The sequence below is a fragment of the Crocodylus porosus genome, unplaced genomic scaffold (genome assembly GCF_001723895.1).
Source record: "Crocodylus porosus isolate Cpor-Errol unplaced genomic scaffold, CroPor_comp1, whole genome shotgun sequence".
NCBI lineage: Eukaryota > Metazoa > Chordata > Crocodylia > Crocodylidae > Crocodylus > Crocodylus porosus.
Genome location: NW_017728918.1, coordinates 73,724,770 through 73,749,841, shown reverse-complemented (window position 1 = coordinate 73,749,841; position 25,072 = coordinate 73,724,770). Strand labels below are relative to the sequence as shown.

General features: G+C 40.6%; 1 protein-coding gene across 2 annotated transcripts in view; it reads left to right on the top strand.

Annotated features, from left to right (window-relative positions):
• Window positions 1-25,072, top strand: part of EPHA7 (EPH receptor A7) — a 213,582-nt gene that overhangs the window by 177,926 nt on the left and 10,584 nt on the right. Inside the window, exons 8-14 of one of the 2 annotated variants that reach the window (XM_019537769.1) lie at window positions 7,033-7,141; window positions 7,864-7,919; window positions 11,446-11,559; window positions 17,382-17,567; window positions 18,132-18,193; window positions 19,133-19,342; window positions 20,756-20,905. In XM_019537769.1, the coding sequence (XP_019393314.1) occupies window positions 7,033-7,141; window positions 7,864-7,919; window positions 11,446-11,559; window positions 17,382-17,567; window positions 18,132-18,193; window positions 19,133-19,342; window positions 20,756-20,905 (887 nt within the window). Of the gene's footprint in view, window positions 1-7,032; window positions 7,142-7,863; window positions 7,920-11,433; window positions 11,560-17,381; window positions 17,568-18,131; window positions 18,194-19,132; window positions 19,343-20,755; window positions 20,906-25,072 lie in introns of both variants that reach the window. The other variant, XM_019537768.1, reaches the window with a different exon arrangement.

The window sequence follows — 25,072 nt, the reverse complement described above, 5'->3', positions numbered from 1 at the left end:
TAACGGTGGGCGTCTACTACAGACCACCCAACCAAGGGGAAGAGCTAGACTGGCAATTAGATCAGCTCACGGAGGTAGTTGGGTCAAAAGACATGGTCATCATGGATGAACTTTCCAGACATCTGCTGGGAAGAGCAGTCAGCCAGGTCTGACCACTCACGAAGGTTCCTAGCCAGAATGCAGGACCTCCATTTAACCCCAGGAGGTGCACAGCCCCACCAGGGGAGACACCTTGTTGGACCTGGTGCTGGACACAGGCAACGACCTGGTGAGGGGGCTGCAGGTGCTCGACCACCTTGGGGACAATGATCATCACCTGCTGGAATTCACCATCCAGCGCAAGGTGGCAAAGGCCTGCAGCAAGGCAGCAGCCCTAGACTTCAGGAGCATGGACTTCAATGAGCTAAGGAGAATAGTCAGGGAAGCACTGAGGTCCCAGAGGGGAGGGGACTTGGGTGTCCAAGAAGAGTGGTTGCTCCTTAAGGAGACGATCCTTCAAACCCAAAGGGAGGTAATCCCAACACGGACCAAAGGGGGCAGGAGGGTGCAAAAGCCCCCATGGCTCACCAAAAGCATCTGGGAACATCTAGCTAAAAGGGAGCCGCACACCCAATGGAAGCTAGGGGCCATCACCAGGGAGGACTATACTGCGGTTGCTCAGGGCTGCAGGAGAGCGGTCAGGAAGGCCAAGGCGGAGATGGAACTGGGACTAGCTACCCAGATCAAGGACAACAAAAAGTTCTTTTTTAAATACATAGGGGGCAAAAATAAGGTATCTGGTAACATGGCACCCCTGCAAGACACTCTAGGGAATCTGGTCATCACACCAGACAACAAAGCAACCTATTTAACAACTTCTTTATCTCCATCTTCCTGAGCAGGGACCGGATCAGCACCCACACCGGGACCCCCTCAGCCCCAGGGGAGGCACACCCAGGCCAAGGATCAGTGACGATCCAGTCAGGGAACTTCTGGAGGGACTGGACATATTTAAATCAGCTGTTCCTGACGATTTCCACCCCAGAGTGCTGAGGGAATTAGCTGAGGTCATTGCGGGACCCCTGGCATGGCTTTACAAGCACTTGTGGTGCTAAATGGCTGGAGGGTCGCACCCAGAAAGTGGTGGTGGATGGGTCATTTTTGACCTGGAGGGATGTGGGCAGTGGGGTTCAGCAGGGCTCAGTCCTCGGGTCCGCACTGTTCAACATCTTCATCAGTGACTTGGACGAGGGGATAAAAAGCACCCTGTTCAAATTTGCTGACGACACTAAGATGTGGGGGGGATGTGGGCATGCTAGATGGGAGGAATAGGCTGCTTTCAGACCTAAACAAATTACAGGGGTGGGTGGATGAGAACAGGATGGGTTTCAACACTGACAAGTGCGAGGTGATGCACCTGGGGAGGAAGAAACAGCAGCATACCTACAGGCTGGGGAACTCCCTCTCATCAGTGCAGAGGCAGAAAAGGATCTTGGAGTCATCATTGATGCCAAGATGAACATGGGCCGGCAGTGTGAGGATGCAGTCAGGAAGGCACCTTGTCGTGCACCCACAGATGCATCTTGAGCAAGTCCAAGGAGGTGATCCTCCCCATCTCTGTGGCACTGGTTAGGCCACAGCTGGAGTACTGCATCCAGTTCTGGGCGCTGCACTTCAAGAGAGATGTGGACAACATGGAGAGGGTCCAGAGGAGGGCCACTCGCATGATCAGGGGGCAGCAGGGCAGGCCCTACGAGGAGAGGCTATGGGACCTGAACCTGTTCAGCCTCCACAAGAGAAGGCTGAGAGGGGATCTAGTGGCCTGTTACAAACTAGTCAGAGGGGACCAACAGGCATTGGGGGAGTTGCTGTTCCCCCAAGCACTACCAAGAGTGACTAGGAATAACAGTCACAAGCTGGCAGAGGGTAGATTCAGACTAGACATCAGGAGGCGCTACTTCACTGTCAGGGCAGCTGGGATCTGGAACCAACTTCCAAGGGAAGTGGTGATGGCTCCTATCCTGGGGGTCTTTAACAGGAGGCTGGATGAACACCTTGCTGGGGTCATTTGACCCCAATACTTTTTCCTACCATGGCAGGGGGTCAGACTTGATGATCTGCTCAGGTCTCTTCTGACCCTACCGACTATGAAACTATGAGATGTGAGAGAAAGTTTTCCCTTGATATCTAAGTTATTTCAGGACTATAAGGAAATCTGTAAAGTGCACTCAAGGAAGGGCAAATAATAAAAAACGGTTCTATGAGCAACAATATGATATGACCATTTTATCCATGACTACTAACATTACAATGCGCCAAAACTCCAGCTGATAGAGATCAGGGATTCTGAAAGAAGTCTGTGCGATAATAGAAGAACTTCTTTTTGAGGACTAGGGCTCTTCATAAACTGAATAAACAAAGCAGTCCATTCCCTCAAAGTTTCAAATGCAGTGCTGAGATCTGTAGGGATCTATACTCCAGTGCTATACCTGAGTTTTTGCAGTACAGGGTCATGCAAAAAACACCCTATTCCCTCTGTAATCAAATGCAATATCTGTTCTGAAAGTGACCCTCTTATATAAAAGAGTATGTTTGATTTTCCTCCTCAACTAAACATTTGGCTAAGTCTATGGGTTTGACTGAGGTATGGAGAGCAACATCATTACTACTCCAGAGCCAGTCTCCTGCTGAACATGTTCAGATATTAGAACCAAGAAATGGGTGTGGGAGATCATCTTCCATGACTATCTCATTCCATTACTTCGCTTGCCCCCTTCCCTACCTCACTTCCATATTTTTTTTCAGGGACCCTCCTCAGGAGACCCCTTTACAAAAAAGTGACCTTGTTGCTTTTTGTAGGAGCTATGGAAGAGATCCTGACGGAATATCTATATTACCAATATTTCCTTAGTCTGAAGAAGAAAAGGGATCTCCTAGATCTGAGGAGATTGAACAAATTGCTGCCTCAGATTGAGGATGGTAATACTCATCTCAGTCATTCCATTACTATAAAAGTCAGGATCGGTTCATGACTTCCTATTTACAAGGCATGTACTTCCATATTGCGATCATGAGTCCTCAGGAAGTATCTGAGATTAACCATGAGGCAGAATCATTACCAGTATAAGGCACACCCTTCTGGATTCTCACATCACTGAGAGTTTTTATGACATGCCTCACTATGGCAGTAGGAAACCCAGAGGAAAAAGGATGTCCATGTTAATCCATAGTTAGATGACTGGCTTGTCAGATAGAGATTACATCAGGAAGCTAATAAACCTAAACTGTGCTTTGGTTCTTTGTTCATTTGGTCGGGCCTCCTGATGCACTGTGATATATTATGTTATCAAGGTCAACAGGGCCAGAACAGGTGTAAGAAATGACTTACAAAGTAGAGGACAGATTCCTTTGTGTTCAGTCTTTAGTCAACATGGTAATGTCACATTGGACTGTGACATTATAGTTTATTTTACATTACAATATTGCTTATTCACAATATTGTGCAACTATAGGTGATACTGTTTGCAAAGAAAGTTCTAATCCTACTTCATTCCCATCTTCTTATCAGTAATTTGGTGGCTGCAGTGTCCCAAAATGATAACATTCATGACCTTGTTGCCATTGTTAGCTATAAACACATTAGGAATGGGCCAGGGACCATTTAATGGTATAAAGACCATTGGCCCCAGAAAATGTGGAACTTCATATACATATCATATACCTAAGAGCTATCAGATTGGCCTGTATGTTTTACTATGACACTTGGTAATTTAGATACATAAATCAAGACTGGAAGGGGGGTCATGCTTCTATAGATTGTTGAACAGAATCTGAATTCTGTACAGAATTGTTGTTCATGGAACCTATGGAAATCCTATCGTGGGCTAAATATTAGGGCTGTGCAAAACTTCAGTTGCTGATTTGATTCAATGGAGATTTGTGCTGATTCGGTGGCCAAATCTCTGAATCCAAATCAGATCAGGAGATCCCTTAATCTCTCCGAATCGAATCAGAACCCTCTAAATCGATTCAGAGAGATTAGGAAAGATTTGATGATTTTGACATAGACACAGCTTTAAATGTTTTTTCTACATACCTCAAGGTACCAGGCACGGCTCGTGAATGCTGAGATGGCGGGGTGAATGGAGCATCCCAGAGGAGCGTGGAGGGGTCCCCAAGGCACTCAGCAGCAGACCCGGAAGTGGACCAGAAGCACTTCCAATCCACGTCCAGGTTCGCCACCAAGCACGCGGGAGGCACCCCTGCACTCCTGTGGGACACTCTATCTGCCCCACCATCGCAGCATTCACGAGCCACATCTACTACCTCGAGGTATGTAGAAAAAACATTTAAAGCTGTGTCTATGGCTGGATTGCTGATTCTCCAAATCAGCATGAAATCCTCATATTCAGATTTGGCCAAATCAAATTGGGACAGTGATCCGAATCAAGAAATCGAACCACTGTCCCCAATTTGGGCTGAATCTGAATCGAATACGGCTTCTTTCATGCACCCCTACTAAATATAACCCTATTTGCTTTGCATCTGTCAAGAGACAATAATCATATGATAGACGTATGAAGCACTCAGTGTGCCACCAAGAACATGTGGTCACTGAAGAAATCCTTCACCCCTTTCCATCAGTTTTGCTAAACCTGAGAGTGATTGCCTTTAGGATTAGCTGGTGAGATCAGGCAGTTCTCATTCTTGTAGGTCCTAGTAGCCAACACAATTTTGATTTGCCAGTGCAACCTCCAATCAGACTGCCCAGACCTGGTGTTGCAAGATAAGTCATCTACTCACTGCAAATGACTGATATAACTGGTAGATGAAGACTGGTTGAGCAGCATAGAAAGACTGTCCTCACATCTGTTTGTGACTACAGCAAAGCACTCCATGGACTTAGCTATTTAATTCCCAAGCTTACAAAAATAGATAAGGCAATATATCTTATCTCTGTTACCAGTTATCCAATAATCCTCACTTTCCATGTACCAGAAACCATGCAATGTCTTTGCCTACTTTTGAACCATGTCAATATCTGAAATCTGAAAGGTTGCTATGCAGAGCAGCACATTCACATGCACCAATCTGCAAGCATTATGCACTGATTTTAGCTGCTAGATCAGATGCCAAGGTTGGGAGAGTAGTGTTCCAATATCTTTTCAGCTGATGAAAATGAGAATTCCTGTTCCCATCATCCATGGATGATATTATTTGCTAGTCAGAGAGGGATCCACACACATCTCCTTAAAACAAAAAACAATGGTTCCCCAACTTAAATAAACCATTTTTCTTATAAATGTTGCACTCCATGTGAATCCCGCAGTCTGTCTTTCGTTCCTCACTTTAAGACTTTGAATGGCAAGGGAACTGAGGGAGGATCACAGCTGCTCTGCTATTTATGCCTTTGCATGAAAATATATAAAGATCCAGGGTACATGGCTCCAATGGGCGTTCCTGTTATATAAATTCTATAATGAAAACCACAGTGACAATAGTTTCTCAAAGCAAACATTCATTTCTGTATGCTAAGGATTAAAGAGAAGACATTTATATAAATAATGAGAATTTCCACAGGTTATATGTTATAAACTATATATTTTGGAAGTGCTTTGAATCCTCATGTTTATACATTCTTCATACTTTCAAGGCTTAGGAGAACAGTTTCAAAACAGGCAGGTTACTATCTACTGAAGAGTTTGTTGCAAGTCCCTGGAAAGCAGCTGGTACTGGTCACTGTCAGAAACAAAGGGATCACATTGATGGGCTCACCTGCTGTCAAACAGAGCAAAGAAAACATCTGTGTTTGTTTGTTTCTATGGAAACCTATGAATTCTGCAATAGGAACCTAAATCTGAGGTTCTTTCTATGGCTACAGGCTTGTGGAATTTGCAGAATTCCTGATATATGCTGTTTTGTTAAGTTAGCAGTACAAAAGGTTAATCATATAAATGTGCTATCTCAGATTCACGTAATCAACCATCACCTTACTTTCTTGCTCTTATCACTTCACTGCTTCCAGATGACTCACACTTCCAGAATATTTTTTTTCCCCAGCATCACTGAGTGATGTGGATTTTACACTTGTTGGGTCAGATTCTCAGCACTGACAAAGCAGCGTAGCTCCAAAAATTTCATCAGAGCTCTGTTAATTTGCTGTGATTTAGTGTGTGGCCCCCTTTGTGTATGGAAAGCAAGCAGCATGTTTTACAAGCATCAAGTTTTCTTAAGAAGGGTGTTTATAACCTCAGTGGCAAGATGCTGACCTCACAGTTGTTACTGTGCAGTCATTTACTACTTGCATACACAAGTATTAAATGTCCGTGCAGTAATCAGCATTACTGTACAATAGTATTCCTGAATGGCTTCTTGGTGATACTGACTGTATAGTAGCTCATTATTACTGTGCAGTAGCACTGCATCACACTTCGTGCCACATGGCGCTACTGCACAGTAGTAATGAGCTAATACATGGTCAGCATCTCATGTAGATGTGACCAGTATACATTAATGTGGCATACATATATTTGCATAGGTTAATGGCATTGGCATAATTGATTACAAAGAGGAGTAATATACAGATTTATTGAAGGATGAGCATTTTGAAAGAGACAGTATCTTCCTTTGTATTTGGAAAGTGCCTCATGCTGTGGATGCTATCAGTAAATAATAAATAATAGCAACAGTTATCATAAAATCAAAAACAAGACAAAGCATAACAATGGGTAGACTGGGTTTTTAGGTTAGCTAGATCGGATTTCTTTAGGGTCAAGAAAATAATTATTGTATGCTTTTCAACTAAAATATCATCTCACTTTTTAGGATATTGTTCCCAATAGATTCTCATTAGTTCACTCAACATTTCTAGCAAATTTTACGATAGGTCCTTTCTTTAGACTAATCTTATCATAACATTTAATGTCTACTCTTAGCTTCAAGTTACATAAGAGGTAAACTATCAGTCTGTGATATACGAGGGTTTATTTAACCTTTGCTGTCCCTTTATACAGTATATTTTAAAATTAACCTCTGTCTCTACTCTGTTTGTAGCCACAGCCGTTTCCAGTGAACAGAATCCAGTCATTATCATAGCGGTGGTTGCTGTGGCAGGCACCATCATTCTGGTCTTCATGGTGTTTGGATTTATCATTGGACGAAGGTATTATACATTGCGTGGTTGTAGGCATTTCTAGCCTTGTAGTAGCATTATATCAGTCTTTATCTTATTGTCCATAAATGGAAATTAAACGCTGTGTTTAATCTGATAATGACATTTTAGATATGAATTCCATTTAAGGATAAAAAATTATCTCATTTGTTTTTCATTTAAAAGTAGCTCAAGACATTTTTTGTCTTACTGTGTGAGTATTCTAAATATAACTGTTTGCAAGATTCTGTGACCAGATCCCTGAAAGTCCATTTTCTGTTGAATTCCTCACTCATGGAGAAGTTTGATATGCTGCCATTCAAATAAGATTGCACGTGGGAAGAAGAGTTGTGGTAATAAATTTAAGAGAGAATCATTAAAAAATAATAAGAGAAACAGACTACTGCTTCTTTTTTCCAAACCTGTTAATCTGCAGTTTGTTTTACTCATAGCATCACAGAAAGTTCTTTTAATGAGGACTAAACTTTTGTTGCTTAAGCCTTAGGACTCTTCCCAATAATTATTAGATACAAAAGTCTTTTGATTAGAACTGTTCATGTTTTATTTAAAACACTGCTTTAATGAGAATTACAGCTGGGATTTTTAAAGGGCCTGGGGGACATTGGTGCTCAATGACGGAAAATCCCAGCCTGCAAAATGGAAGCCAGTAGAACATTTTAAATGTGCAGAAGTAAATCATTATTTTCCAGTAAAACTAGGCTCTTTCTTTTCAGGCACTGTGGTTATAGCAAAGCTGATCAAGAAGGGGATGAAGAACTTTACTTTCATTGTAAGTGTTTTGCTTTTTTTCCCCAACCCCCCTCAGGAATTTCTAACCCAATTATAAGACATTGGGATTGGCAGTAATGGAATATGGACAGTACTAAAACAACATTCCATTAGAGAAAGGACTATAATAAATCTAAAATCCTATGTAAACAGCCAGTGTTAAGTTAAAAACCATAAAAATACATGACCTACACAGAAAAGGACACAGATTAAAATCACCATTGCTCACACCATTCTATATATATTTGTATAATATACAGATGTTTCCATTCTGCATTTTTTTCTTTGGTTGCTTGTTGAATAAGTGTTTCACACCATCCTAATGATCCCCCCTGAGATACTATAATTGATAGGTCCTTAGCAAACTGGTTATCTGATCTTTACCTCAGGCAGACTTCTGATTAAGAAATTGAGGGTTGCTGTATCACCCCAGTAGTGATGCTGTTCTGCTCAAAAACTGTTTTCTGCTACTGTGAACTCTGTATCTTCAACATCCATAACCTGTAATATTCAGAGAGAATAGTATACGTGATGGGAAAGAAAGCCTCTGCTGTTTAGTTACTCTGCATATCTTCTCTTATTCTACTCTGCCTCTAGATTCAATTGTTGAGTTGCAAATTAGCACCCAAAATTGTTAGCACCAAATTCAGTTGTGCTGGTTTGGCTCATACAAGGGCTGTGTGAATAATTAATTAAATCCATTAATCTATTTTTTCATCCACTGTGATCTCACCTTTCAAACTCAATGAAAGAAAACAGCAAAAATGAGAACAGTTTTTCAGGGACTCAGGCAAAGTAGAATAGCCTCACATTTAAGCCACTGAGTCCCGTTACATTCCTAGCAGGCAGCATAAAATCTGGCCTCTTGTCTTCAGATTGTTTTAATACTTTTTATTTTAAAAGTTAACAAGAGTTTTAGATGAAAATTTGAAACATCTCATTTTCAAAAATTGTCCCAAGACTTAGAAGAAACACAGACAAGTTTGACAAATATAGTAAAACTAGCTAAAAGTATATGTTTAAGGATGTAATACAGCATCCTGAAATATGACAAAACTGATTTTAAGTTTTAATGCAGAGCAGTTCTCTGTTAACGTCAGCATACTTTTTGTCCTTGTAACTTTCCTATTAGTAGAATTCTATTTATTCATACTGTGCTACAGCTAGTCTTTATTTCTTCCACACACTGCTTCTGTAGGCTTAATCCAATAAATATTTTGTATTGCTTGTATTAAAACTACATAGCATAATCTTTAATTGGAGTGTGCAGATGAGACGGGTACCAGGCACAAAACATATGTTCTAGCATCTCCTTAAAACAGAATTCTTTAAATTAGGAGTGCTTTCCAAAAACGTGAGTCAAATTGTTGTTAGGGTTTCTATCTGACCTTTCTGGTATGACAAAATTAGATCAGCCTGGATTCATTCATGCTTCCTGAGTTGAGATGAGTTGCTACTTAAAATCACTTCATTTTTGTGCAGTGCATTAACCAAGTAGTGATATTGTTATAGTCTCAGTCAAACAACCTGTGATACTATACGTAAAAGGTGTTAAATACTAATGGAATGAGTATTAATTGTCACATATTCTTCAGCCTTGTCTTTTTAAGAATGCATCAAAAATCTGCTGCTGTTCAGATATAGCGACTGGGAGCCAGATGTTTGATAATTGCCTCCTACCGTTTTCAGTAGACTTTATGCTTTCCAAAACATCCACTTTGTTTTCACCTTTTAAATATCATTTATATTTCTGAGGAAAAAAATCAATTGCATTTTATTTTATTTGCCTGTAAAGGAAGAGGGAATATACTGGCAAAAAAATTCTAGTCACCAGTCTTTGTTATGAATAGTCATCTTTAAGTTCTGTGATTCATAGAAAATGTAGAGGAATAATAAGGAAACTGGTGCTGATCAAGGCATTCTGAGACAGTCTTCCTTCCTGAAAATCTAGTTATCTAAAATCCAATAAAGAGAAACTCAGGACAGTTAACATACAATATCTCATTTACACTGTAGCATGAAGTATTATAAATCACTATTTTACCAAAATACTTTTTTAATCCCTGTTAATCGAGCGTTTTGCATTTAATTTGATTTGATGACCATATCCAGAGTGAGATGAAACACCAGCGCCATGGTCAGTAGCTATTTACAATTTGGTGTCCTTTTGTTCCTTGGCATCAAGGCAATTTTCTAATATGCTAAGACACCAGATTGAATTTTCACAGCAACTTGAAAGCAACCATTTAACTAGCTTTTAGAGAGTGAATTTAATAGAATGTCCAATCTTTTATTTCAATCCCCCTCAACTTTCCATGGCCCCAAGTGCTGCATTTAAGATATAAACACAATGAAGGAGTTTAGTCATACAATTCCAATTTACATTTTGTTTCCTCCTACCATTTTCTTCTAACAATGTCTTCAAATCCAAGCCAGCACTATTTCACATTGGTATGCCAAGATGGCTTTGACCTGTCAAAATGTTTTATGACAGCTTGAATAAAGAACTATCAGAGGCCCATTAGAGATTCACAAGGTTACCTCCAGTCTAGGTCCCTTATCACAAACACAAGAGGATGGCTTACTCTCCGTTTCCCTGCTTAAAAGCACAGTGTAGGAAATTAGCCAGTTGCTTTCTTCTCCCTCCATGGTCTTCTTGTTTGGCAAAAATGAAAATAATTGTTTATCAGCTCAGAAACTTGAAATGTTTCTGCTAAAAAGCAGCTAAAATTAATTCCTCAGAAAAATCTTAAATTATTTTTGTTGTAATTATGGTAATTGAGTTAATTCTTCAAATTCTGTCTCTCTAGTATGTGTTCATTTTTCCCCATTATATGACTTTTCAATAATGTTTGAAACATACCAGGACACACGCCACACAAGTTCCTTTTCGTTATGTGACCAGATGTAAAACAAATTCAGTTTTAATAAAGAAATTACAAAGTAACCATGTGCTAAAACACCAGATTAAAGTAATCTATGTATTGAATTTGTTCTTGATCCATTTCTTGTATCTCAATAATTCATAGTTTATCTATAATGGTATTCTATAATCACTGTTACATTCAGTAGGTTGGGAAGGTTTGAAATGTGGGAGCTCTCAATGCCCGCTTAAGGTAGTAAGACAGCTGTGTAAGGGAGAAGTCCTTCCCCAAGATTGGAGAGGAGGGTAAGCTCTCATAAATGTTTACAAAGGAAGAATGTTGCTTCTTTTACCCATTTCTTTCTTTTTTTTTTTAGATTGCTTTTCATCCATAGATCTCCACTTAGTATCTTTTACTACAAACGAGATATAATTGCTAATTTTGGTCATTGTTTGAGATAGGATCAGGCAGCTGTGTCAGGAAACTTGCAAATGATGGCTAAGCCTCAGATTGCCTCTTAAAGCTGCTCTGATTCAGGTGGTGTGGAATCAGGTTCACTGTTCCAAGGAACACTGCATAATGAAATTCCTGGGCTGACTGCACAATAAGTGTTTTGCTTCATCACAGTCATGCTTTCTTACATCATTACAGTTAAATTTCCAGGCACCAAAACCTACATTGACCCTGAAACCTACGAGGACCCAAATAGAGCTGTCCATCAATTCGCCAAGGAGCTAGATGCCTCTTGTATTAAAATTGAGCGTGTGATTGGTGCAGGTAAGGCTGCTGTGGCTTCCTTATTCAACTGTTCCATTTAGCCAGGATCGAAACTCATACATCATAATGACAGGCAAATAATTATACCTCTAGTATAGAACTTTTTGCATTTACCAGAGCGGTAAGGAGCAATGAAGCTGCACTGTTAAAAAAAAATTAAATAAAAAATGAAGAAGCTTGCATGCCATTGAAGCTTGTGAGCTTCTAATTCTGTATCTGCTTAAAAAAAACTGAAAACAACATTTTGTGAAAAGCATTGATTTTGCTACCTATTATTCATTGTCAGAGTAAAGATGTTGGACATGAATGCAAATCTTGATCCCTGTCTCCCATAAGGAGTCCTTTTAACCGCTCTGTGTTTACTCATATGAATAAGGATAGTAGGCCTGCAAACTTACATATCAACTAATGAGGTCTTGGTTTTATACAAGATCTTCTTTAAAACTGCTGTTTCTTGTATTTTCTTTTTTTATATATTTTATTATCACAAAAAAAGCTTTGTTTTACCTCTCGTGACTGATTATAACTGTACTGGCATTACACTGCTTTTCTTCCTCTTGAACTGTGTGCCATCTACTTAAGCCATGGTGTTTGTGCTCTATAAAAGCAGTTTCATTTGTTTGCACTTGTGACATTTTTATGTAGTGAGATTAAGTTTCCATAGGGAAGAAAAAATATCAAATGCTTTGGACTTCCAAAGGAAACATTCTTTTGCTTTCCTCTTGTTCTATAAGTAATATTATAATATCTTTAAAAATCACCCTACCATAGTTCAATATACATTGTAAATGATATACAACAATTATATTTAAAAATAAAATCTCTAAAAATGTTATATTTTAAACAATAAGAAATTTACAGTGCTTCAGATTTGTTAATAATCTGCTCTCAAATTCATATTGCCTTATTTACATACTTACTTGCATTGAATGATATCTTACTTTAGGAGAAGTCCCACTGATATTAGTAGAACTGTTTCAGAAATAAGTTATTGCTAGGGACCTACCGAATTCATGGCGGAAGTAAAGTATGTGACAGGTCCTTTAAACTTCCATATTCCCCCATGTACACCTTGCCCCTCTTCCCCCGCCCCCCCCACTGCTGATTAGTGGAGGATCCTACCACTCCCTCCTTATCAGCAGGGAAGCTAAAACCACGGTTTTAAGCATTACGCCATTTATGCCTCCTCGTCAGTTAGCAGCAAACAGCAGGGTTGTCCAGGGCCCCTCAGCTCATCAATAGTGGGAGGCAAAAATGGTGCCGTATTTAAAACTACATTTTTTACCTCCCCACTGATCAAGAGCGAGCCACAAGCAGGCCTCTCTACCAATCAGTGGGAGGAGGGGAGAGGGGCCACAGCAGAACCTGCAAGATTAAAGGAGCCACAGTGCACCCACTTCTGCCAGGAATTCGGTAGTTATTACTCAAAATGGGCAAGGCCATAGGAATCTAGTTTTTAATAATCAGCACTTATTGCAGTACTAGTAACAGCAGTGTGTTTGTTTTCAACGTAGCATTATTTTTATGCTACAAGGATCGCATCCTTTGTTGCAGGGGTGGGCAAACTATGGCCCACAGGCCAGATTTGGCCTGCCAAGGGATTCTATCTGGCCCACAGCGGGTCCCTCAGCCCTGCCTAATCCAAGTGCAGGTGACAGCCCAGGCTGTGGCATGTGTGGCTGGTGCTGCTGCCCCTGAGTATGCGGCAGGCCAGGGACAGCACAGCAGCTGGACTCAACTACCTGGCAGCCCCTGACATAGCAGCTTGCTCTAACCAACTGCCAGTGTCAGTCGGCTTTGTATCTACTGCCAGGGGCGCTGGAAGAAGTGGATGGGCAGGCAGGGCCTCCATGGAGACCAGCCTGGGACCCCTGTGAGCAGGGGCACTCAGCTGAGCACATGGGATGGAGCTGCAGGTGGGCAGGGAGCAGTATCCAGGAGTGAGATGCACAGCCAGGGCCAGGGCCAGGATCGCAAGGCGATGACAGCATGGAGCCAAGGCCTGGGGCAGAGTCACAATCTGATCCCCACATGTCTCTGTCTGCAGAACTGGTGCCTGTTGCAGGGACATGTGGGGAGTGGATCACGGCTCTGCCCCAGGCCCTGGTAGTAGGTCTAGGGTAGATGGGCCTATGGCCAGATAGAATCAGTTGCCCCTTCGTCCACTCCCAAAATACCTCAATAGCTCACCAAAACATTTGAAGTGGCCCTCCATCCCTGCTCTATTAGTACTTTAAAAACATTCAATTAGACATTTGTTGGTTTGGAGTAAGAAACTGCCACATCATCAATTCAGGACCTAAGTGTTTATGTGGCTCTTCTAGAATGTTTTTAATACACTCACTTTGAGCAAAAAATTAGAAAAAAAAGAATACCCTTAAAAATAATATAATTCATAATGCAGATTCCAGTTCTTTTCTCTGTTACATCAGTGTAAATCTAGAATAAGTCTATTGGCTTTAGTGGACTTACTTGGGGTTTACACAGACATAGGCAAAAGCAGACTTCTCTGCATCAGGAGTGAATGTAAATTAGAGGCAAATTCTAATATGGTACCAGAATCATTTGTGCTGGGTTTAGCTGTGTTTCTAATCAGTGGGTGGTGTTGAAATAGCAGGACTGAAAAAAGGTGATTCATAGACGGAGGCTACCATACAGCATACATTAAAGAAAAGTACGGAATATTTGCTAGCAACAGTCACAAAAGCATCGTTTGACTATTCCAAGCTATGACAGCGCATTGATTCTTGAGCAGCATTGTGCCTACCTCAGACCAGTGGGGTGCAAATCTGCATGCACTAAATTTTCAGGAGGGTGATATGGTTTTCTTGGCCACGATTTCACTGTTATCCTGCTACGCACAGGAATGTCACTTGTTAAACACAGGGGTTAGTGTGTATGGTGAGTCCCTATTCAGGCCATAGATCTTTTGTTTTAACCTACTTCATGCTGAGCCAATGAGCATTTGGCCATGCAGTGTTGCATGAATTTCTAGCCTTGTCTTTTGGGATCTTCTGTGAGGATCCTTTTAGCAAAATGTACTGTTTAGTTGGGAGAGAGAAAGGAAGATTGTAGAGATGTATGATTCAGGTAGTGGCCTGGGACATGAGAAGCTTATATTCAGTTCACTGGACTTGGCCACAGATAACAAGACTCTTCTCTCAATAGGGCAAAGCTGGGTTTCTGCCAAGCTGTAAAATGTGGCACATGGATATGATGTGTTTTCAATATGGGATGAAAATAAATATCAATACCTGGAAAGTTACTATGAAAGAGGATTGTCCTCCAATCAGCTCTAGTGGCTGGAATTACTACTGAACTGTATTTTAAGAATTGCAGAAGGGAGGCTATCCTAATTTTAAGGTGTCCTGTTGCCCAGGGGAAATGAAAGCTCCAGGTTAGGTATCTGGGATCCCTATGCAATGCATGGAGAGATTTAGGCTAGTAAGTTGATAAAAGGACAGTGAAGTGTTTAAGCTCATACAACTGGGCTGTCAGCCTGCACCACCATTTGCTCAAGAATCTCAAATATGACCCTTCTCTTGAGTTGTGATCCTAAGACAGGTCAGTCCCTTCCATTGAAGAAAATATGGAAATCAAGGAGAAAAGCCAGAAAGATAGAGATCCCTATTGGATAAGCCAATTATTTGCAAAGTTGGAGTCAGACTTACATCCCCGATGTATGGAATATTTATTTGTACAAAAATAAAATCTTCAGGTAGGAGAGAGACTTAATACCTGATAGTTACCACATTCACCAGGTGTGTGGGAAAATGTATTTCAGCTTGCTCTTCCAAATCAGGCAGAGTGAGCATTTGAAAATGGGCTCCCATTTCACAAGTGAGATGTAAACCACTTGTGAAATGAAGTTCACATAACCTCAGTAACCACTAAACCACTGCTGCTCAACCTATGGTCCTTAGGCTAAATTCAGCCCTTGAAGGGACTGAATCCAGCCCACAGCATAGGAGATCATCAGCAAGCAGCTGAACCCAGTGTATCCCCCTCCCTTGCCCTGCACCATGGTGCTGATCCCCTCTACATCCTTCCCTGCTCTCTTTTTTGCCCCTCCCCTGTGGCAGGCACTGCTTACTTTCTCTCCCCCTCCCAACCCCATCACCCACATCAGGCTCAGTTTACTGGACATAAGCTATCTTCCTCTCATCCCGCCCCCACCTCTGACATTGGCAAGTAGCTCTCTTCCTCCTCCTTTCTTCCTCTCTTCCCCTACCAGAGGAGAGTGGCTTATGGAGCAGCCAGGTCAAAATCTCCTGGCCTGCTACTCTGCACCACTCTGAACCTATATGTGTACTCACTGTTTCAGTGCTGCTATAAACAGCATCCAGAACAAGCAAAATGTGTATGGTGGGAGGGGGGGAGGGGCATTGGGTTTGAAAATCTCATTGGGGTTTACGTAGGAGCTTGGATTCTGGGCAATCTGGTGATATCAGGATTTACATGAGTGCATGCATTCCTAATCAGGAGCGGAGTGAGATGGAACTCAGTGTTGTCTAAATATTGTATTTGGTGCCAGAACTAGTGCCAGGGATACTCTTAATTTAGTTTCCTATGGACAATCTACACTGCAGTAGTGATGTGTCCACTAACTATGCCCCACCTACCTTTTCTAACTCAGACACTTAAATTTAGAAATATGTCATTGTAGACACTTTATGGTATCCCTCTGCTACCATACTTGAGCCCTCAGTATCCAGCATACATAGGAATAACTCTGGATCAGCTTCAGCAGCATATTTCTGGGGCATACTAGACTGTGATAAAGATGTGTCCTAAATGCCTTTGTGGATTGAGTAATGTCTCCCATTTATATTACTGTGACATAGGTTTACCACCTTTTTGCCATGACATCACACCTTCTTCTTATGGCCTTCTTTCCTGTTTTAGGCTCTCTGCTTACTTCTCTCCTATATTATGGTCATTTAGGTTTCACAGGTTATTTGGCTACCTCTTCTTACCTTCTTTCCCAAATCAGATTATTTAACAAGCTAAAATGCCTTTTGTAGAATCCCAAGAATATCACCATGTGCATTTGATTAATTTAATTCATACTTTCCATTTCATAATCCAGAACGTATCTATTTTCCCTTCAGATAATTTTGTAGAGCTTGATTCAGACATTATCTCAGAATAACCCAGTAGCAATGTAAAAAAACAGGTGTGAGGAAAGTACCCAACCTAAAACAGCAAAGAAATGGGGCAGCAGAGTTACAGTTCCCTAGAATACCAATAAGGCTCTTTATAAACCTTTTTAATATTTATATTTCCAAGAAAAAATGCACAAATCATGTGTTATAAAGACACATGTATTGGTTTCTTCAGAATGGTTTGTCAAAAAGGGCCAGATCCTGCTCCACCTCTTGAGCACCAAAGTACATTCCTATTCCATCCTGTCCAAGTCCCTGAAATTCTTACTGCAGAGGGTAGGTTGGTCATCATCCTACTTGTCTTCCATGGCTTCATTTTAAGACTATGATGACAGTTTGCTACACAGGTAGATGCACTATTGCATTTGCAGGGACTTGAACAGAGTGGAATAAGTTCATGCTTTGGTGTCTAAATTTACTTAGGTACATAATAGTCCCAAGATATTTGCAGCATAAGACCCTCATTCGGCAATGTATGCTATTATGGGTGTAACTTCAGGCTTTTGAGTAGTCTAGTTATACCCAATGCTATGTAGATGTTGGGCATGTACTTAAGTACCTTGCTGAATCACAGCCTAAGAGAAGATGCTATGTAGACATGTGAGTATGTGTGTGTGTTTCTTCATGGTAATTCGTAATCAATCTGCTTTATTTTAGGAGAGTTTGGTGAAGTGTGCAGTGGGCGTCTAAAACTTCCAGGCAAGAGAGATGTTGCAGTAGCCATAAAAACCTTGAAAGTTGGTTATACAGAGAAACAGAGGAGAGATTTCCTATGTGAAGCAAGCATCATGGGGCAGTTTGACCACCCCAATGTTGTTCACTTAGAAGGGGTTGTTACCAGAGGTAAGCAGTGGCTAGATATGTCATACAGATAATAAGCTAAATCGCAGAAATTACTTTAATTTATCCATGGTCAGGGATTCAAATTATAAATTGACTGCATATTCTTAATGGATTTTCTCCTCATGTGTAACTAACTGAAACAATACTTACTTTATGTTACAACCTGAGGAAAAAATTAAGATGCATGCCTGATTAAAAGATGAAGTACTTTGAAATATATTATTTTTCTAGTTCCATTTAGCCTCAAAGACCATGCAGGGAGATAAGCTTTTGTATGTCCTTCTATATTATCTGCAGTGTCATTTTGCCAGAGTCCTGTTCACACAGCAGGAGTCAGGAGAACACACTGACATTTTGATTTCTATGGTTTAATTTTATGAATCATGACCATGCTCCATGGAAACATTTAAGGACTTATTAGAGCCTACTAACAGTGCTGGAGGCTTCAAGAATGCTCATGTCTCAACTATTCAGTTCTTCAAAGGAGCAACATTTGCTTTATCAGGAAAAGGCACTCAGTTTAGATTATTGTTTCTCAAATAAAATGTGCCTTTTTTCTTTTAGGGAAACCAGTCATGATTGTAATAGAATACATGGAGAATGGGGCCCTAGATGCATTTCTCAGGGTGAGTACCAAAAGAAAACATATACAGTACCAATTTAGTATAATAAAACATTTTTCAGGCTAAAATGAAATATGGCATGCAAAAACTAGCAGATCTCTAAATTGTCATCAAAAAATCAGATTATAAATCAGAAGACCAAACTGAATCAAACTGACACAATTCTAGACCTGTAAGTGATTCAATGTGATATAGAAATAATGGTTTTGATTACTATCCTAGTGTGAGGTTAAGACCACTGACACCTGAAGCCCTATCATGTGAGCACATGCTGTTTTAGAATAGCATTTTATTTTTTCAGTATGATAGAAGTCACTGCACAGGAATCCCTAAATGAAGTACAGTAGTGCTTCAGAGAAAAATGAAGGAAAAGAGGGGGAAAATGCACTTTGCAGCAATTTAGCATTTGCTGAGTGAGTTCTCTGAACTGCCAAGCAGTCTCTTCACTATTTTAACATCCCATGTGTACAAGACAGAAGATGTAGAATGACTTGTAATACTGTTGAGCAAGCAGAAAGATGATGTTCTTTTGATCAGTTCTATGTAATAAATAAATCTCTTGTATTTAGGATAACCTGAAGTGTTGATCCCAGAAGTGTAATGCAGTTTATTTTCTAGATAAATTTCGTCATCATAAACGGTAAAGAACACGTAGGCAAACTGTAAACAAAGTTATATAAAATAGTTCATTTAAAGAAGAGTCAGTCTTGCCACAAATTAACTAGGATTTTATACAGCAAGTTAATCTGTACAGTTAGTTCTAATAGATTAACTATTTGTACCTTTCTCAAGAACCTTTACTATTTTGTTTGGAACATATATATAGTCATTAAGTTGATTCTTACTGGGGGAACAAGTAGTAGGGTACAGATGGGCAAAGCTGATTTTCATTTCCCCCCTCAGTTATATTAACAAGTTTTGCTACTCTGATCTTCCTTCCAGAAACATGATGGGCAATTTACAGTCATTCAGCTAGTGGGAATGCTGAGAGGAATTGCTGCTGGAATGAGATATTTGGCTGATATGGGATATGTACACAGAGACCTAGCAGCACGCAATATTCTTGTCAACAGCAACCTAGTTTGTAAAGTGTCAGACTTTGGGCTGTCCAGAGTTATAGAAGATGATCCAGAAGCTGTCTACACCACTACAGTAAGAAAAGCAGTAATTCTTATGAATGCAGATGTCCTTATTAGTAAAAGAACAATATCCTCTTGAGGATACAAATGGGGCAAATGCAAATGCCTGAGGAATACTGTGCAGAAGCCTGGCTATGAGTAACTTATAATAATTTCTAATAACATAATCCTTTATTTGAAGCAATTCTTGAAAGTTTGTAAAACTGTTTGTTACTATGTGTCGTTGTTTTGGTTTTTTTTGCATGAGAGTTTGAACTATGAATTACAGTGCATCAGAGCAGAGCATCCAGGCTAATTAGCATGCTCTAGCAGTCTCCATGTCTCGTTCATTCAGTGTTCCCACACTTCAAAATGGCAGCAGGGCTCCCCAGGCTCCCTGCCAGTCAAGCCTGCTCCTACCTGATTCAACGTGCTGCGCTCCCAGGCTTAAGTGTAAACACGGTGCCCGGGAGCAATAAACTCTGGCGAAAACTGTTCCAGAGTTTATTCAGTCAAATTAATTGCATGTGTATATGCGTCCAGAGGGATCACTTTGCTACAACTCCCTTACTCGTGTGTCTTGCCAGTTTCATTTCCAGTCCCTTTCTACTCTCAGCCTGCATGTTCACTCATGCTATGGACAGTAACATCTGTATTGAGCCTGTTTTCAACAATCCAGAGAGAGGGTGCAAAGCTGACACTTATGTGTTCAGCCAAAGCTTATATCTGGCTCCTATGGCTAGGACAAAAGTTACACGTAAACTGGTATAAGTGATCGGAAACCAGTTCAATTCTGTAATACAGCAGAAGTTCAATGTACATAAACCACTTTCAAAATGGCCAAAACTTGTTTAAGATAACTTGGATTGATGTAGTATCAGGCCTAACTGATTGAGGTTAAATTGCTTCATTGAATTTCTGTCCTAGATTCCCTCCAGATTCAAGTTAAGTCACAGTCCAACAGCATCCTAGGAGGCTTTGCACCTCTCATACAGCCCCTCTGCCCCCTCACAGGGTGGGCAGGCTAGCCTTGGCCCAAGCTGTCTTCTCCAACTAAGTAAGGAGATGTGCTCTCACACCCCATCAGCTTCTGGCCTGGGCCACTGCATGCATGTGGCTGCATTTCCAGAATCAAAAGTGAATGTCTGTTCACTTGCTTATTGGTTCAATCTACGCAGCTTAGACTAACCTGTGAAGACTGACTTGATTCAACCTCCGGCTTTTTGACTGTTTGTACTTAGCCTGTGAATTCAGCCAAAGAAATAGTGAGATTTCAAAGAACCCTTAAGGAATTTCAGTAGGTTTTAGACATGTGATTCCTTTATAGTCTCTTGAAAATTCCAGTGTGGATAGCATATTTTTGATGTTCCAATTAATGGAAATTTGAAACTGTTGCTAAGGAAATGCTATGGAAATTTTGTTTAAAAAAGATGTATTTTTTTAATAGGGTGGGAAAATTCCAGTAAGATGGACAGCTCCAGAAGCCATCCAATATCGCAAATTTACATCAGCCAGTGACGTATGGAGCTATGGAATAGTGATGTGGGAAGTAATGTCTTACGGAGAGCGGCCTTACTGGGATATGTCAAATCAAGATGTAGGTTATGCATACATTTTTTAAGTGTGTAAGCCTACATAGAAATATATAAGTAAAATACTTTTACTTTTGCACAGGTATGGAAGGTAAAGAGCTAGCTAAGGTAATGTTCAGAGGGGAAATATCAGATTGGAGGGAGATTACTATCATCAATGCAGAAAATAATTGGATTACCATAGAGAACAAATTAGATAGCCTCGAGACCTGAAATGGAATGAAATTCCAGGTAAAAAATACAAGGTCCTATAGTCAAGGCCCAATGTCAAAAAATTCAGTTACAAGCTAGGAGCTCACCCATTGGAAAAGACCAAGAAAGAAAAAAACCTTGGTGTACTGACTGATTGCAAGAGTTGACCACAAGCTGCTAATATGCTGCAGCTGTGGGGAAAAAAACCAGCTGTAGTCCTAGGATGTATTAGGTGAGATATTTCCAGTAGAGGTAGTTTAATTGTACAAGGCACTTGGGAGACCTTATCTGAAATCCAGTGCACAATTTGAGCCACTTGTGTTTGGGGTAGATCCAGAGGGGGGACAGTGGTAAAACCACACCACCCTTTCTAACCATGCCACAGGAGCAGCAGCCAAGGACTTTTTTAAAGCCCCCCAAGCAGGTGAGAAATCCCCCACTCCCTTCTCCTTCATGCTCCGAAGCATGCCCCCTCCTCCTCTCTTCCCCTCTCACACCTGCTAATGCTGCTGGTCCCCACTGACCCAGGACGGCAGGGCGAGTTGTAGAGCCACTCTTGCTTGCTCCAGCAGGGCTGTGTGGGAGCCAGACTCAACCCAGGACGGCAGTGGCAGTGAGCAAGCTCTTGATCAGCCCAGAAGCAGGCACAGGGAGTGGAAACCACCAAGCACCACCACTGTCCTAGGCTGAACCTGACCCCAGCCATGCTGGGCTGAAGCTGGGCAGAAGCAACTCTGGAGCTTCACTTGCTTTCCAGGACTGTGGGGACAGTGGCAGGCAGGGGAGGGAATTGGCCTCTGAGCAAGGAGGGGAAGGGTATTTCTACCTACTTGGGGGACTTAAAACAGTCCCTAACTGCTTGCTGCCCCTGTAGCATGGTTTGCCCATGCAGTGTGGGGGAAGAGGGGAAGGGAGGAAAGTTGGAAGCAGGCAATTCTGTAGTGCCGGTACTGCTCCCACACCTCACTTTGTACAATCCCAGATCCACTTCTACCCATGTTCGAGAATGAAAAACTCAGACTGAAAAATATTTAGAGAAGGACTGCTAGGATGATGATGAGAAAGGAGAATCCATTATAGGAAAGGAAGCTGAAAGAGCTCAGCTTGTTTAGTTTAGCAAAATGAAGACTGAGAGCAGGTATGTTTGCTGTCTACAACTGCAACTGAAGGATAATTTTGGCACAAAAACAAATGGATATAAACTGTCTATAAATAAATATAATGCTGGAAATTATAAGGTCCCAAACCATCAGAACTGTTGTTTTTTGGAACAATCTTCAGAATAGTGGGGGTAAAAACTTACCTAGTTTTAAGATGATGCTTAATAAAGAGATGAAATGATGTCTGCAACACTAGGAGACTAGAGTTGATGACACGAGAGATCTTTTCCAGGCCTTGTTTCTATGTGTATACCTGCACACTCATGCATGCACGTGCACACACACACACTCAACTGTCTTTTCAAAACATAATTATAAAAATAGAAATATTCTAAGGTTCATATGCAGTGAAAAAATATCAAGTTTTAATGATTTTTCATTTTCTCAATCCCTGCATCATTAATTTGCTGTACTGATGGACTGTTTAACCAACAATACTGAAGCTGTATTAATTTCGTTGATACAAATTTCAGATTCGTATTATGGGCCTAAAGCAAGAGGGGGGGCTCCAGAAATAGTAACAAATATTTGGTAGAGTTGTTGTTTTATTACTTGAAGCTTAGTGCTAATGAGATTTTTTTTTTGTTTAAATCTTAGTTTCTTGAACTCATTATTAGTCAACTGGAAAAAGTTAAAGGTCAGAGAAGCCATTAATGATATGCTCTTCTAATTTCAAGTTAATATTGCTGACTTAACTATATCCTTGTATTCGTAAAATGTGACATAGAACAACTGCTCATCAGTCATAGATGAGATTGTTATTAATTTTCTTATTAAAACATATATTCATAAAGATAACATGCATTTAAAAAGAATGCATCTGGTGGACAGCAATGCCAAATAGATTCTCATATCAAATTATTTTTTGATTGAATGATCGACATCAAAGTTAAAAAAAAATAAAGAAGATAAAAGTCTAAATGATGAGTCAGTTTGGCACAGTGCAAAGTTGTTAATATTTGACAGGTCTCAGTGTCAAAGATTTCATGGACTGTCAAAATATGGGCAAACAAGTCCTTGGGGCAGAGAAAGAGAAATATTTACATTCCCTAGACACCCAGTAGAGTTTCATTTCTTTTGACACCTTCCTTCTGTACTAGATTCAAACATAAAAGGGGTCTGACAGGAATATAAGATGCCTCAAAGGCAAGCCTTATCTATCTTTCAGGAAAGAATAAGGGAAAACTTTAAAACTGGGTGTGAGGGGAAGGAGTCTATGTATGCCTTTTAGATTTTTTTTTATTCTTTATTTTCTTGTATTGTAAACAGCTGAGTGAAGTACATGTATTATCCCTGTTAAATAAACAAGGGAATTGCAGCTCCTTGCAATGTAATCTCTTTTGTTACTGTACAATATATTCTATTTAGTATATAAAGTAAGGATCAGTTGACTGTTTTAGGAAAGGACTGACTGCAGATATTTTTGTGTGTTGTGATGGGCATGTATGTTTGAAAAAGAAAGAAAGACTTTGACTTTTAAGAGACGTTTATTCCGGGGAGGGTGACAAATGGGGGGCAGTAGAGATCATGTACAGGTAGGCCCAAAGATCTGGGCCTCGAGGAGAAGGCCTGGGCTCATGGCCTGCGAGGCCTGCCCGTACACTCTAGACAAAAAAACAAAAAAAATTCCACAAAGAAAGAAAGAATTACAATCACCCAAAACAGACTGATGAGACAAAAAATTTTAATCATCCTGTATTTTGTGTAGCCCCAGTAAATTACAGAGACAAGGAATTATGAAGAATTTTTAGATGTCTGCCAGATTTGCCCAAGCAAATAAGTAGTTTATGTATCTGAATGCACCATTTCTTAGTATGAGTGAATGTGGCTGCAGACTTGATATCCCTTTAAAAATAATGCCATTCTGATTTTGTTGGATTTGGTAGCTGTTTAAATTTCTTCTCTCTAGCCTCATGTAATTTAATCCTACACTAACCTTTTCAACATTTTAGCATGTGCAGAGCAGCACAAGTGTGATCCAGTTCCTGCTTTTACTGCGTATATTCCTGGGAAGTACCAGTTCTGTATTTAACCTGTAAACAGTCCTACAGTCACAGAACGGGATGGCTCAGAGTGAGTGGCACAGAACCTTGCTTGCTTCTTGCAGCAGTGCAGTGCCTCTTTTTGCCTACTGCTGGCTACCAAAACCAGTGGATAGTATTCACTGTTTAGCACAGAATCCCTCTCTAGTATGGTCAGGTATAACTTTTATAGGATTACTAAGGGTAGTGCTAATGTGGGCTAGTTTCTTGTGACAGAGAGCAGGACCTGTCCCTGTAAATCAATGTCTTTTTCTTCAGCTACTCTACTCTGGCTCTACTGTCCTCTACTCAGAAAAAGACTGTCCCCATCAGTGAGATGATACGGCAAACAAAACATTGCATTACATAGTTATCCTTAATTAAAAACATCTTTGTTCCCTATAGTACTGGCCCCTTATTTGCTGCTAGAGCATATGCTAAAACAGACCTGGCGCTATTCTAACTTATACTGCAGCCATGCAGACCTTCAGACAACCTGGAAATTGAAGAAGCATAAAAATGTCTTAAAGAAACTGTTTCTGGGCTAAACTGAAATGGAGGAATAGAGAACTGGATCAAATCAAAGTAATAATTTGTTCCCCTTATTACGAATTTTTGGTGGATTCCATTAGCAAGGGGACACTTGCCTGCCTGTACACTAATGCCAGGAGCCTGGGCAACAAGCAGGATGAGCTCGTCCTCCTGCTCAGTGCAAAGAATTATGACGTCATTGGGATAACGGAGACCTGGTGGGACTCTACCCATGACTGGACCATGGGTATAGAGGGCTATACCCTGT